This window comes from Myotis davidii, unplaced genomic scaffold (genome assembly GCF_000327345.1).
Source record: "Myotis davidii unplaced genomic scaffold, ASM32734v1 scaffold674, whole genome shotgun sequence".
NCBI lineage: Eukaryota > Metazoa > Chordata > Mammalia > Chiroptera > Vespertilionidae > Myotis > Myotis davidii.
Window position 1 is genome coordinate 1,577,714 of NW_006286674.1, and position 16,946 is coordinate 1,594,659.

The 16,946-nt window shown below is 34.0% G+C and overlaps 1 protein-coding gene across 1 annotated transcript in view; it reads left to right on the top strand.

The window, feature by feature from the left end:
- Positions 1-16,946, top strand: part of RPAP2 (RNA polymerase II associated protein 2) — a 96,584-nt gene that overhangs the window by 32,173 nt on the left and 47,465 nt on the right. Inside the window, exons 8-11 of the mRNA XM_015560322.1 lie at positions 914-1,119; positions 1,157-1,680; positions 6,990-7,072; positions 10,104-10,184. Coding sequence (XP_015415808.1) covers positions 914-1,119; positions 1,157-1,680; positions 6,990-7,072; positions 10,104-10,184 — 894 coding nt within the window. The remainder of the gene's footprint in view (positions 1-913; positions 1,120-1,156; positions 1,681-6,989; positions 7,073-10,103; positions 10,185-16,946) is intronic.

The window sequence follows — 16,946 nt, forward strand, 5'->3', positions numbered from 1 at the left end:
CCGAGGCATCAGGCCTGGGCAGGGGGCAGAGCCAGCAATTGGAGGGGTCTGGGGGTCCCCTGCCCAGGCTTGACCGCTGGGCCAGAGGCATCAGGCCTGGGCTGGGGGAAGAACCAGTGATGGGGCGTCAGGCCTGTGCAAGGGGCCAATCCTGCGATTGGAGGGTGATGGGGGTCAACGCCTGAGGACTCCCAGTATGTAAGAGGAGGCAGGCTGGGCTCAGGGACACCCCCACCCCCACACCCAGTGCACGAATTTCGTGCACCGGGCCCCTAGTACATATATATGCTTGTTTGAGAAACCAGTAATGAAGTTTTCAAAAGAAAACCTTTTTTAAAAAAGGATATATGAAACAGAATGGAACAGGCTAAAATAAAAAATAGTTCAGTAGGTTGTTTTTGTTGTTGTTGTTGCTATTATTCTTATTTATTTATTTATTTTGAGAAATGGGAGAAAGGGAAGGAGGGAGTGGAGACAAGAGAGAGAGAGACAGACAGACAGACATTGATGTGAGAGAGAGACATCGATTGGTTGCCTTCCACACTCACCCCAACCTAGCAGGGTTGAACCTGCAACCCAGGTACATGCCCTTGAGCAGGAATTGAACCCGTGACCCTTCAGTGCTCAGGCCAATGTGCTAATCACTGAGCAACACTGGCCAGGGCTCTTTTAACATTTTTAAAATAATTAGGGGGAAAGAAGATAATTATATCAAATAAGAACTGAAGAAATTATGTAATTATAGCTTTCTTCTGAAGTGTGTGTGTGTGTGTGTGTGTGTACAGGCTTATATAAGCCTATAAATAAGGCTTTGCATAGGGAATAAAAATATCTACCTTGAAAGGTACAAAGTGTAAATACATGGGACATTCTGCTTTTCTGTTATAGTTAGTTTGTTTCTTTTCTTCTACAGTGGCCATTCTGGAGAAGAAGTACAGTTATGCAGTAAGACCATTAAAGCATCAGATGTTGACAATCCTGGTCATATTGAGAAGCAATATGAATCTAATTCTTCTAGCATTCATAGTGATAGTAGCAGTGATAATGAGCAAGACTTTGTTTCCTCCATTCTACCAGGAAACAGACCAAATGCAAAGGGTATAAGGCAACAGCTGCACATAAAAGCATCATGAAAAAGAAAGCTTGTCAAAATCAGAAAATCCTGAAAATAAATACAATAGTTCAGAAATAACTTTAGTAGGCATAAGTAAGAAAAGTGCTGAACATTTTAAGAGGAAATTTGTCAAATCAAACCAAGTTTCTAGGTCAGCTTCTAGTTCAGTGCAGGTGTGTCCTGAAGTTGCGAAGGCAAACTTACTTAAAGTTCTGAAGGAGACTTTGATTGAGTGGAAGACAGAAGAAACTTTGAGGTTTTTGTATGGCCAGAATTATGCTTCTGTGTGTCCAAAACCCTCTTCAGACCCTCTGGTTAAAGAAGAAGAGCTTGATGAAGATGACATAAACTCTGACCCAGATAGTCATTCCCCCACCTTGCGGGAATCTCAGGACAGCTTGGATGAGTCTTTGCCTTTCAGGGCCTCAGATACAGCCATCAAACCACTGCCAAGTTATGAGAGCTTGAAAAAGGAAACTGAAACATTAAACCTAAGGATCAGAGAGTTTTATAGAGGACAGTATGTTTTAAATGAAGAAACCACCAAATCACAAGACTCAGAAGAGGTACGTCTTAATGGTGATGAGTTTTCTATGTTGCTAACATATGGAGTACTCATTATAGCAAATTTTAGAGCAGGAAGAAAAATACTGTAGATAATTGTTAAATTTTCAGAAGACTTTTTTAGTTTGTCAGTCTTTTCATTTAAAATGCCATTTCCAGTAATGGCATTACTATTTTCCAAATAAATTGAAGTTTGCCCCTGAAAATGTTCATAAATGTGGAACATTTTTCTGTAATGTAGAAATAGGCTCAAATTGTGGGGCAGAATTTTCTTTAAACCTAGTTCTTCATATACGTAGAACCTCTGAAGAGGCTTGTTTTTTCTTCATTTATATGTATTATTTCCGATTTCTACATGGAATACATATCTTTGTGTTATTTTCAGTGGGACTGTATGCAGTGGAGTAGACTTACCAGTTGAATGGTAAAATATTTGTATAATATTTGGCAAACATGCCCATTTAAAATATTATAAATGAAAATAATATATTAAAGGAGACTTATTGGGAAATAATAGAGAAAATGGAAATAGCACATTCAGGCAAGACTTAGATTTGAATATCTGCTCTGTCATTTACTAGCTATATAAAAAGTTAGTTCTTGAGTTTGATTGCTTATCTGTAAATGGGATCATAAGTAGCTTCCCTTGCTTAATAGTTACATGTTTTAAAGATAACATATATAAAGCATTTATCATAGTGCCTGTCATATAATTGGTACTCTGTAAATAGCAATTATATGTGGAGACTGAATGTATGCCACTGAGGGTTAGGGAGATTTTTCAGTATTTCTAATACCCCATTTTGGTTGATGTGTAGTTTGGGAAATGAAGTCATTTGATACGGAGGAGTAGGCAATAGTCTGGTTTTAACCACAAAACTTTGTTACTAAAGATTTCTGAGTAAATGTGGCTGTAAAAACATTTGGAGATTTATAAAGAAGGTGAAAGTGAAAATATAGTAAAAATTTAGAAATATTTTATATTTCAAGAGAATATTACCCAACTCAGTACTGTATTTGAAATCACTTCAACTGTATTCTTAGACAGTATCTATAACTTTTATCTTAAGTATGGAGAAACATTGATTTCTGTCAGCTGCATAAACCTATCTTAGTACATAACTTGTTTTAATCATTTTTGTGCTTATAAGCCTTAAGAAGGAAAAATTAATCCCTGAAATTTGACTGCTCCTCTGTTGCATAACGTTTTAGTACTTTTCCATTGAAGTATAACTCGATGCTGTAGCCCATTGAATTATCACAAATGAGCACTACCCAGGACAAAACTAAACCAGAGCCACACTATATCTTTTCCTGACCATTACCTCTTTCCAGAATGAATGACTATTATAATAACACAGATAAGTTTTGCTAATTTTGAACTGTATATAAATGGATTCACACAGTATATATTCCTTGGTGTCCAATTTAGTTCATGCAACATTATGTTTGTGAATCACTTGTGTTGTTAACTCTAGTTTTATTCTTTATTGCTACATAGTATTCCATTATAGCAATGTACCACAATTTATATTAATGAGCATTTAGGCCGTTACAGTTTGGGGCTATTATGAACTGCTGTATGAACTTTCTTATATATGTCTCTGCTAATGTGCATGCATTTCTGTTGGGTATGCATCTAGGACTAGAATTTCTGGGTCATAATGTATGGGTATACATTCAACTATACTAGATAATGACAAATAGTTTACCAAAATGGCTGTGGCAGTTTATATTCCCCTACCATACTATGAGAGTTTCCATGACTCCACACTTTCACAATACTTGATATTGTTAGTTTTCACCATTCTGGTGGCATTGCTTTTTAGTTACATTTCTCTGGTGATTAATGCGTTGATCACTATTTCATTTGCTTATTGACCATTTGGATAGTCTCTTTTGTGAAATGCTTTGAGGTGTCTTTTTTTTCCCCATTTACCTATTGAATATATGTAGGTTTTTTTGTGTTTTTTTTTTTTCTGTTTATCTGTAGGAATTATGTATGTATTCAGAACTCAAGCCCATTTTTATTATTTTTTTAAAATATATTTTATTGATTTTTTTACAGAGAGGAAGGGAGAGGGATAGAGTGTTAGAAACATTGATGAGCGAGAAACATTGATCAGTTGCCTCCTGCATACCCCCTACTGGGGATGTGCCTGCAACCAAGGTACATGCCCTTGACCGGAATCGAACCCGGGACCCTTTGGTCTGCAGGCCAACGCTCTATCCACTGAGCCAAACCAGTCAGGGCTCAAGCCCATTTTTAGTTAATGTGTATTGTGAATACCATCTTCTACTCTGAGACTTGCCTTTTCACTCATTACCGGTGTCTTCAGTCTAGTTTATTAATTCCTCCTTTTAGTGACTTCTTTAAGAAATCTTTACCTAGTCCAGGTTATTTAATATTCTAGAATCTATCTTGTTTTTCCTTTCACATTAAGATCTGCAATTCATCTGGGATTGATTTTTGTTTATGGTGACAAGTGTATTATTTCCTCTTTGGGAAATGTGTGCACATTAAAGTTTGATAAGGACTATTGATTTTTTTTTTTTTTTTTTTTTTTTTTAAAAAAAAGTTTTTTTTAAAACCTGGTTTGCTCATTCCATCAGTTAGAGAGATAGGTCAAAATCTGTCACCATAATTATGGGTTTATTTATTTACTTATTTATTTACATTGTTTTTTAAATCCTCACCCAAGGATATTTTTCCCCTGATTTTCAGACAGAATGGAAGGAGGGGGAGAGAGAGAGAGAGAAACATCGACATGAGAGAGACACATCAATTGGTTTCCTCTCCTCTCCACCACACACCGCTCGACAGGGGTTGGGGATCAGACCTCCAACCAAGGTACATGCCCTTGACTGGGAATGGAACCGGGACCCTTCAGTCCATGGGCCAGCACTCTAACCATTGAGCAAAACTGGCTAGGGCTAATTATGGATTTATTATTTCTCCTTTTAGTATTATGAATTTTACTTTTAATATTTTGAGACCACATTATTGGTTGCAAATGTAAGATTGTAAACCTTCCTGGAAAATTAAACTTTTAGCATTATGGAGTAACCTTTCTCTACATTGATTATTTTTCCCCTTAAAGTCTACTTTGCTAACACTATCATTCTTTTATTAGTATTTTCAAGGATTATCTTATTTTAAATATAGGCTGATCATCTTATCCTTTATGGGGAGGATTTAGTCCATTTACATTTAATGTCATAATTGATATGATGTTTGGTTTTAAACCTATCATCTCACTTGTTCGTTGCTTGCTGCATTCCACCTATTCTGTGTTCCTCTTTCCTATTTTGCTTTCTTTGTGTTAAATATCATTAATCCATTTTTTACCCTACATTAGCTTCTTATACATTCTTTTGCTAATTAATAAGTGGTTACTCTAAAGATTAAAATCTGAGTCTTTGCCTTATTAAAGTCTAATGTCACATAATACTTTTATTCCTTCCTGGACAATTAGAACTTTAGAACTGTAACTCAGTTTACCTGCTCTTTACTTATGTGTTCTTGTTGTGTATTTTTGTTCTCTTTACATTTTCAGTTCTACAGAATTTATAGTCAATATTCAGTTGGTTTTGTCTAATTAATTACTCTTTCATTATTTTACTGAATTTCTTTTCTTTCATCTGGAATCATTTGCCTTGGGCCTACAGAATATCTTTTGTTTCTGTTAGTGCCATTTTATAGTGATTAATTTTATGTTTTTGTTTGTAACAAAATTATTTCACTTTTACTTTTACCTTTGAAAGATATTTTTCTGGATATTGAATTCTAGGTTAGTTTTTTTTCTTTCAGCCCATTGAAAATATTCCCTTGTCTTTTGACTTCCATTTACTTCTCTTATTGCTGTCTTTCTTTTTTCAAATATCATGTTTTCTCCTTTGGCTATTTTTAAGACCTTTTTATTTTCCTTTGGTTACCCTCAATTTTAAAATCCTTTGTGTAGTTATGGTTATATTTGTTCTTTTGTTTGTTGTAATACTTGATTCTATGACTTGACTTCTTTCATCAGTTTTAGAATATTCTCAAATATTACTTTGTGCTCCAGTTAGTTATGTTAGTCTTTTTCACTGTATCTTCTTTGTCTCTTACATTATTTTGTGCTTTGCATTATGTGGAGGGGAAAGAAGGGTGCTGGGTGTGACTGTGCTTCATTCTAGGTATTTTCCAAGTCAGCATTCTCTCTTCAGTTATTTCCACATTATTAAATCTATCCATGAGTCTTTAAAATGCTATATTTTTCACTTATAGGATTTTCATTTAGTTCTTTTATATAGTTTTCAGTTCTCTGCTGAAATTTTCAACCTTGTCATTTCTTTGAATATATTGAACATTTATTTTAAATAAAACTGATAACTTCATTATCTGGATTCCCTGAGGATTGACTTCTATGGACTAATGTTTCCGATTTTGATCACATTGTCTTAGTGTTTCATTATGTGGCAAACATTGTATATTAAAAGTTACAGAGATAATTTGAGACCCAGGCTAATGCATCTTCCTCTAGAATGGATTTATGTTTGCTTCTGGCAAATTTGTATCAGTGCCAAATCTCGTTAATCCAAGTAGGAGTTATGATGATTTGGTGATGGGCTTCAGTCCCTATAAGAGCCAGTCTGTTTCCTATTCATTCTTACTCCTAGAGTGTGATCCTTCTAAGTCCTGTTCTCTAACTTGGGGAGTGTTGCTAGTGCCTCTCCTTTCTTGGCATGCCCCAGTGTCTATTAGAAGAGCAGTGCTTGGGTTCTCAGTATCTAAATTGTCTCTTCTGAAATTAGTCAGTGGCCTCTCTGGAATTACCTTCTCCAGAATCACAGGCCATAATTATTTACTGCCTTGTTAGCAATCTGATGCTTTCGAACATGTTTTTCCCCCCAGCTTTTTCAGTTCTCAGCAGGAGTGGTTTGCCATTTCTTGTCTGCCATTTCTAGAAGCGGAATTCCCCATAATACATTTATATTGTTTGCTAATTTTTATCTTTTAATTTCCTACATTTACATAGCATTTAGTAGTTTACAAAGTCTTTTCGTATGCATTTTCTCATTCAATGAAGAAGGTATTAATTAGTATTCCTTTTAATGCAGATGAGAAAATACTCAAAAGTGGGCAAATTATTCAGGCAAGTTCACATAAACCTGAACTGATACTCAAATTTAAATTTTATAAATTTCAAGTCTAGGTTTCATTCTACCATACCACAGGTATTAACTTTTGTATTTTAATGTTAATTATTCTAATCAAAGAAAGAATGTAAATTCATGTTTTTATTTTGCTTTGTTTAAAAATGTGATTCAGCATGATCCCACCTTTCCACTGATAGATTCAAGTTCTCAGAACCAGATTAGAAAACGCATCGTACTCGAAAAATTGAGTAAAGTGTAAGTATGTAATTGTCATTCCACTTTTACAATATTTTTAAGTTAACTTGGTATTTGTGGGTTCATAATATATAGGTGTTATTGAATTTTGAACAGTGAAGAATAATGTGAAAGGTTTACATGGATTTCTTCACCTGAGAAATTTTGATTTTTAAGATATCCTACCAAGGAAATACTGAAATTAAGTTTTGTGTACAAGATGCACATAGTAAAGAGGAAGGTTGAGATTATGAGAGTAGAAAACCAAACTACCTCATTTTAATTTAATAATCCAATGAAGTCAGAGGGGAAAAAATATCAAAGTTAGACCCATTTGATTACTGATTTGTGGTAAATGTGTCACATCAGTTTCACATGTGAATAAGACTTTGTAAAGTTTTAACAGTCTGTTAACTCACTCTGCATACATATTCATAGAACATTTTCACACTCAGCAACTTGAGTTTTTGTTCAACTCAACTTTGCACTTTAGTTTTAAGCTTCCTGTGGTGGAAATTACTGTTCTTGTAATTAGCCCAGTCATAAATGACATTTAAAAATTGCAACCTTGGTTTCTCTTTCAAAAGGAGCTTTCAATCTTTTTTCCAGAGGTATGAGAGCTGTTTTGAACTTTTTAGCCTGCATTTTCTTTCTTTAATAGAAAAGATGGAAAGGTGTTTTCAGTCCTTGCTTAAAGTGGTATGTATGTGGAGAAGTTTTAATTATGTGGTTTATTCAAAATAACAAAAACATTTTGGAAGCCATAGTATTATGAGGACCTTACTCCTTTAAGTTTTACATTTTAAATAACTCTTTAAAATAATATTTATTGAGTGCCTTTTATATGTTAGGCTCTTCATATATGATAAATCTGTTGTTAATTTTGCCATTTATGTGTTTTCATACTTATACATTTCTGTTGAATATTAGGTTAGAAAACAATGTAAGTCACCATTATCTGATTTATAGAACAATCCTTAAATTTAGTTACATAGTTTTTAAAGTGGGCATGGGTTATCTATACTGGTATATAATCAGTATACAGGAATTTATCTGAAAATAGTTACCTAGAATTTTAGCTAATAAAAGTACCCAGTTTTAAATTTAAGACCATGTAGACATGTCATTGAAGAAATTATGTTCCTTCTTGGTTTGGGCTGCAACAGGACATGCTAATGGACCCCTGCTTGAAGACCAGATTATTGAATTAGCACAAGAAATAAATTTCAGAAGAGTTGGAATAACTTACAGAAAAAGAAGCACAAAGGACACTGAAAACAGAATAATTATGGTGGCATAGGCGGTGTAGGGATGGTTGGTTGTTTATAAAAGCAGTTGAGATTTTTCCCATTATAAAGTAAGACTTTCCTTCCCATTTGACTACCATATTTTCTCCTAATAATAAATTTTAGTGGCTGTGTTTATGGAGAGATTATAATTGCCATGATCTGAAGAGGAAGCATTTGTGTCCTCTTCCTATATGAAATGGATGAACAGAAAAAATAAATGAAACTTTTTTTGTTTCTCATTGAAACAAACCAATTGCACAAGGGCATTTTTTAGATAAAGAAAATGAAAGATGTACTGATGATTGAGGAATTATTAATGTATTAATTATTTTTAACTTGGAATAATAAGGAATTACGATGATAATTTTATTGTGGTTATATAAGAAAATGCCTTTGTATTTAGAGATACCTGAGGAAATTCTTAGGGGTCAAGTGACATGTCAAGGATTCACTTTAAAATATTATAGCAAAAAAAGGAAAGAAAAATGAAGCATATGTAAGAAAATCTGAGAACAGATATATGAGGTTGTTAACACTATTTGGAACATGTTTGAAACTTTCATAATAAGTTTTAAAAAGAAAAGCAACACATGCTTATTGCAGAAAATTTAAGCATTACAAAGTGCTATAAAGAAGTGACAGTCACCTGTAATCCCACAACTCAGCAATAACTATAGTTAATAATTTGATGTTTATCCTTGATATATACGTGTATATGTGAATCTATACTCTTTGATTACTTCTGTTATAGTATAAACCTGGAAGAAATGAAACATTTGATGTATACTGTGTATTATATACAATAGCATTATATAATATTTATGGGGTTTTTGTAAAAATTGGACAATATTCTACGCATTTTTCACTTAATATTTATCATGAATATCTTTCTACATTAAGAAAATAGATTCACATTATCATTTTTAAAATATATTTTTATTGATTTCAGAAAGGGAGAGAGAGATAGAAACATCAATAATGAGAATCATTGATCGGCTGCCTCCTGCACGCCCACACTGGGGATTGAGCCTGTAAACCAGGCATGTGCCCTGACCAGGAATCGTACCATGACCTCCTGGTTTATAGGTCAGCGCTCAATCACTGAGCCATGCTGGCCAGGCCACATATCATTTTAAACGTTCTTTTATATTCATATATATATATATATATATACATACATACATACATACATACATACATATATATATATATAATGTCATAATGTATTTGACCAGTCACGCATTGATGAACATTGTTTCCACTTTGATACTACTAAAAATATTCCTGCAGCAAGCATCTTTTTTATGTTTATCTGGTGACTTCCGTAGAATAAATATTTTGGAGGGAAAAAGTTAGTGGGTCAAAGAGTATCCACATTTTAAAAAATGTATATATTGTCAACTTGCTCTCTAGAAATATACCAATTTTTACTCTCACTTGGAGGGCATTTCCTCTTGCCTAGTCTTTTTTCCATTTGGCCTAATGTTTGAAAGTAAAGAGATAAGAAAACTAGAGACAAGAATATAAATAGCAGCCAAAATGATACTTTTATATTTCATAGCCTCACACTGTAGCAAAGTCGTGGAGTTATATGAAGTATTTCCTTATGACGTCTTACCAGTTATAACATAGCTTAACTGCCTTCACCTGAGTGCCATTATTACCTATGGAAAATCCAGACTTAGACAAGTTCCCCCCCCCAAAAAAAAATCTATATAATTAAATTATATTTTAAAAGAAATGTAATTTTTTTTAACTTTCAGATTGCCTGGACTTTTGGGACCTCTTCAGATTACATTAGGAGATATTTACACACAACTTAAAAATCTTGTTCGAACTTTCAGGTTGGTGCTAATATTATAATTTTTTTCTCAGTTATTTTAACTGTAGTGTTATTGCCTTGCAGAAACCATAGGTAGCTCTACCTAACGCATGAAGAAAGTAAGTGACTTACCTATAGTGTCTTAAATCTAAATACAGTGTCTATTTTCTCCACCACTAAACAATATTACTTCAGTGTTTTATTAAATGAAATTCTTTATTTGCTCAAACTGTGAGATATTTAGCTTTGACTAGTTTATTTATAGAATAGCTTAAACTATGAAGGAAAATTATGAAAATCCAAAGGTGGTTACTAATCTTGGATCTTAGTGAATTAGTAAACACATATCAAATGACCAGCACTGTGCTAGGCACCGTGGGTAATACAAAAGAAGCATTATGAAATATTAAATTATCCATCCTTGAGGAAAAACTCCCCTGTGAGAAGATAAGGTGAGCACAGTGAACAGTACAAACAGTGAATAATTTAATATTGAATTGTGTAGAACAGATTTGAAGTGATAAGAAGAATAAAGGGAGATAGAGAATATTAATTATGAAGTAGAGCCGTTGGGATTTTTCTAAAACTGTCATTGTAAAAATATTCAGCCAGCCTAAGACTAGATCCTCTGCCGAGAAGCACAGAGATAGACCTCTAAATACCTGTTAGTACAGATGTGCCAGATACACATTTTGGCCGAATGTAAATGGCCAAATAGTAAAATCAATATTTGCCTATGATTAAAGCCAGATACCACTAACATAAAATGAACTAGGGTAGAAGAATCATTTCATCCAAAAAATAAATTATCATTGTGGTTTATGTTGTCAACAGTAATAGTAAGATTTGAAAAGTTTAAGATTATAGTACAGGAACAATTTCTTCACTGTGAGCTGTTAGATTTCTCCTGCAATCACTATACTGTACATTAAAATAGACAACTTTCAACCTGCACATTTAATAGCATCACTAACCTTTTTGTGTGCCAGAAGATAGTTCAGGAAAACATTTTTCAGCTCGTATTTACTAGAAGGAGGTAGGATTCACAGGTTAGGCAAATCTCAGATTCATCTTCAAGTACAGAAAAGGATCATGTATTACATTTTACATTTCATATGTTTAGCCTTCATAGATTCAAGACTATAGGAGTTATCTTAAGACATTCTTATAGGTTTTTATTTTGAAATTTGACCCCCAAAATGTTTGATGTACATCAGTTTTCTCTAACAGTTTGGTCTTAACATATTTTATTATTTTGATTAGAAATTATATTTGGATTATTGTACACCTGTTCTTTACATAATTTATATATATTATCCAACTCTTGGTATTTTGAGGTGACATTGTTTTTAATTCATCATACAAGATGTGGAGAATTCCCGAATAGGACTTTTTCTTAAAAGATTTATGACTTAAATGGAAGTAACTAAAATTTAAATACAGCTCTTAAATGTTATTTTCTTTAATATACATGCTAGTACATAATATAGCTCTGCAAAGATTGAATTATGATTAAATCTATTATGTTATATTATTTGAATTTTTATAAAAATTTTTAAAGATACAATGTTCTTGAGAAAGTAATCTATTAAATATATTAGTACTATTAAGTAGCAATCTATTTTGCTAAATAATTGAAATATGTCACTATTTTATACATAAAATTAACTTCCCAAACATCATTAATTACTGCAACATTTTATTCTGCTATTGATTGATAAAACAAACATGTAAGGACATTTTCAGTTCATTTCATCTAGAATATTTATATCTGAAAGTGAATGTTGAGGTAAATCTGAATGATGTGATTGTTCTCATTACTGAGATTGTTAGATATCATGGAATATACACAATCACGAGATCACTGATCACATACAAGTTTGGGAATGCCACAAGTGATGTTCAAATTGGCCTAGGCCAGTGGTCGGCAAACTCATTAGTCAGCAGAGCCAAATATCAACAGTACAATGATTGAAATTTCTTTTGAGAGCCAAATTTTTTAAACTTAAACTATATAGTTATTAACTTAATTAGGGTACTCCTAAGACTTAGGAAGAGCCACACACAAGGGGCCAAGGAGCCGCATGTGGCTCGAGAGCTGCAGTTTGCCAACCACAGGCCTACGCCTTTTGAATACTTAACTAAATGCTTTGTCAAAAAGAGTTTGGGCCAAATATCAAGACTAAAGTAGAACTTCTGAATTCCTATTAGTGATGAAGAGAGAGATAACTTGCTTTTTAGATGCTCTCTCATACCTATCACAGTACCATGCATCCAAAAGGGGGAGGGGGTTGTTTTTTAACTGTCTGCAGTTTTTAACTGTCTGATAAAGTTCGAATAGATATATACAATGTGGAAGCACTAAAGATTAGGATTTGTTCAGGATTTCTCAGAAAGTGAATATCAGTAACCGAAAGGTTAACTGAAGGAAGATGAAGACTGGATGTCCTGTTTCATTGATTTTAACAGGACCTCCCATACAGTTTCTTGAAGACAGTGTTTATGTAGTCGTTGTTCTGAGCAAACTGGTAAAGTCACTGAAGACATATCAGAAGAGATACTAGAATAAGACCTTTAATCTTGTATTACAAATACAAAGTTTGTACTTCATTTTTTTATTCCACCCACTTAGGATAGATTAGCAATTTAATTTACTTTGACTATATTTTCTAGAGCTATCTCTCTATAGATCTGATTGGATAGCTTGTATTTTTAAACTGTTTTGAAGTTCTCAGCACTTAATAGAAACCCATTGGAAAAAATGTTAGACTACAGCTGCAATATTGACACATTATTGCTATAATATGCTCTAGGAATTTAGGCATTTTGAGTTGGAAACCACTGTCCAGGATGTTATTTTTTGGTCTTTTGTTGATGTTTAGCCCATGTCAATACATGTGGTCATTACTCACTGTGTGCCAGGTTGTACTTGGCATTTTACATATATTATCTCATTTAATGTCCCAAAATAGTGGTATTATCCCATTTTACAAATGAGGGATAATCTCAAGTCACACAACTAGTAGTTGGGTTTAGACCCCAAGTCAAAGTCAAGAGGATAAATTTTAAGTGTTCTCACCATAAAAAAAAAGAAAAAGATAACTATATGTGAGGTAATGGATATGTTAATTAGCTTGACTATGGTATAATTTAACAATATAACATATCAATATCAAGCGGTATACCTTAAATGTATACAATTACTCTGCATCCCCCCCCTTAGTAAAACTGGAGGGGGAGGCACAAGAATTAAAAAGAAATCTACCATTTGTTGTCTTAGTAGTCATTAGTATCAAAGATGTAAAAAAAAAATTAAAAAATAGTTATTTCACTTATCTCCCTAGACCCCAAATAATAACTCTATTTATGAGGGTTCTGCCCTGGCTGGTTTGGCTCAAGGGATAGAGCATCAGCCTGAGAACTAAGGGGTCCCGGGTTCAATTCCAGTCAGGGACATGTACCTCGGTTGTGGGCTCATTTCCCAGTGGGGCACGTGCAGGAGGCATCTAATCAATGATTCTCTCTCATCATTGATGTTTCTATCTCTCTCTCTCTCCCTCTCCTTTCCTCTCTAAAATCAGTAAAAATATTTTTTTTAAAAAAAAGAGTGTTCTATTAGGAAACTAAGTCTTCTGTGACACCTAAGCTAGCCAAAACCAGAGGCACAGTGTTCATCGGCCTGTAAGAGGTAGCTGACAGACTAAAGATGTGAGAAGATTTTAAATGTCATATTTCTTTTATGTTTATAAACTATTATTATTTTTTGTTAATCCTCACCCGATGATATTTTTCCATTGATTTTTAGAGAGAATGGAAGACAGAGAGAGAAACATCGATGTGAGAGAGACACATCATTTGGTTGCCTCCCGCATACAGTCCAGCTGGGCCAGGGATCGAACCTGCAACCCAGGTGCTGACTCTTGACCAGAAATCAAACCTGCGACCCTTTGGTACGAGTGGTGACATTCTAACCATTGAGCAGCCTGGCCAGGACTACAAACTTGTTTTATCACCTTTTTTCTGTAATTCCTATTGTGTAACTTCTTTCAAGTTACTTTCTGCGTAATTTGCATTAAATTAAAGCCTAGCTAAATGATATGATGTCTATAGTTTGCTTCAAAATTATCCAGATTAGGGGGTATTGAATATGGGGTTGTAGAGATAAAACATGATTGGCCAGGAGTTACTAATTCTCAAAGTAGTGCTGAGTATATGGGAGTATATTTTATATTCTCTCTACTTTTATATCTTTTTCATTAAAAGTTTGGGAGAAATAAGCCCCCAAAGCATTATTTTGGTGTAGGGGATGTTACAAAAACCTTGATGTTAATTTATTTTTCAAGTCTTTACTCTTTAGTATCTGCAGGTAAAAATCTATAGCTTGAACAAAAATTGCTTAGCCTTTGCTGTTTTTTAGAAAAATGTTGATTACTTAGAGTACAGAATGACCTCTGGTAAGATAACTCATTTGGGATCTTGAGATTCTGGCAGGACGACTTCAGCATGTGACTATTCGTAGGCGAGGGCTTGTAAGTAGAGTCTGAAAAAGGTTATATTGATGACAGCAACTAGTATTGAGAGATCTTTTCAGTCAATACTGTCATTGGAAAAGAGTTGACATAAATAACCATATACTTCTCTTTGAAATGATAATGATAGAATTTGTAGAACAGTGATTCTCAAGCCAGTTGTGCAACCGAATTACCTGGGGATCTTTTAACCACTCCAGATGCATGGCTCCACCTCTGCATATTGAATTTCCTTTGGTTAGGGTTGGGCTAGGACATTAATATTTCTTTTTCCAGTTTTTTATTTTTATTTCCAGAAGAACAATTTTAAAATATGTTTTATTGATTTTTTACAGAGAGGAAGGGAGAGAGGGAGTTAGAAACATCGATGAGAGAGAAACATCGATCAGCTGCCTCCTGCACATCTCCCACTGGGGAGGTGCCCACAACCCAGGTACATGCCCTTGACCGGAATCGAACCTGGGACCTTTCAGTCCACAGGCCGACGTTCTATGCACTGAGCCAAACCAGTTTCGGCAAGAAGAACAATTTTAAATATAATGTTGCATGCAATAAACCTTAATATTTCAAGAAAAAATGATCTTAAGTAAAATGTTGCATGCAATAAACATTAATATCTCAAGAAAAATGATTTTAAATACTAGTATGATAATGTTACATGCAATAAACACGTTATTCAAGAAAAATGATCTTACATATAATATTACATGCAATAAACATTAACATTTCAAGAATACAAGGATTTTAAGTATAGTAATATTACCAAAACTATACTAACATAGTATGATAATACAAAAGTTGTAGGAAATATTAAAAATCTGCAAATAACAGGATTACTTCTATTATATTCTAGAATATTTTCCCCCCTCTGGCTCTATTTTTGTTCATCAGTTTATGTTGTTCAATATATTACACAAATGAGTGAGATCATATGATATTTATCTTTCTCTGACAGGCTTATTTCACTTAGCATGATGCTTTTAAAGTCTCTTTTGTCGGATATGACTATTGCTACTCCAGCTTTTTTTTCTTTTCCATTTGCATGGAAAAATTTTTTCCATCCCTTCACTTTCATCCTTTGTGTGTCTATTGTTTTGAGGTGGGTCTCTTGTAGACAGCATATAGTTGAGTCATGTTTTTATATCCATTCAGCTACCCCTTTTGATTAGAGCATTTGATCCATTTACATTTACTAGTAGGGTTATTATTGAGAGGTACTTATTTATAGCCATTTTAATTCTGTATGGATAGGTTTCCCTCTCTGTTTCTTCTTCTCAGCAATCCCTTACAGCAATCCCTTTTGCATTTCTTGTAATTCTGGCTTGGTGGTGATGAACTCCTTTAGTCTTTTTTTGTCTGGGAAGCTCTTTATTTGACCGTCTATTTTGAATGATATCCTTGCTGGATATAGTAATCTTGGTCTCAGATCCTTGCTTTCAATTACCTTGAATACTTCATGCCATTCCCTTTTGGCCTGTAGAGTTTCTGATGAGAAATCAGGTATCAGCCTTATAAGAAATACTTTGTAGGTAACAGTTTTCTTTTTCCTTGCTGCCTTTTAGATTTTGTCTTTAGTTTTTGGCATTTTAATTATGATGTGTCTGGGCGTAGGTCTGTTTGGGTTCTTCTTGTATGGGGTTCTCTGTGCCTCCTGAACTTGTGTGACTTTTTTCTTTACCAGGTTAGGTAAGTTTTCTACCATTATTCCTTCAAACACCTTCTCTATTCCTTTCTCCCTTTCTGTCTCTTCTGGGACACCGTCTATTCTAATATTGTTACATTTCACATTTCCCACAGCTCTCTTCAGCTCTCCTGTTTTTTAATTGTTTTTTTTCTTTTTGGTTATCTACTTGAGTGATATTTTCAACTCTGTCTTCTCATCCACTGATTCGATCCTCAGCTTCCCCTTATCTGCTGTGTATTCCTTCCAATGTGTTCTTTATTTGTGTTATGTCATTCTTTATCTCAGACTGTTCTTTTTTCATAGTTACTATATCTTTTTTCATACTGTTGAGCATTTTCAATATCATTACTCTGAACTCTGTTTCAGATAAATTTCTTATCTCTGCTTCATTTTTCTCTTCTTCTGGAGAATTCTCTAGTTCTTTCATTTGGGGGTTGTTTCTTTGTTTCCTCATTTTGGTTGTCTGTTTGGGTTTCTGACTCTGTATTAGGTAGATCCTCTACACCTCTCAATGTCTAGTGCAGTGATGGCAAACCTATGACACACGTGTCAGAGGTGACACGCGAACTCA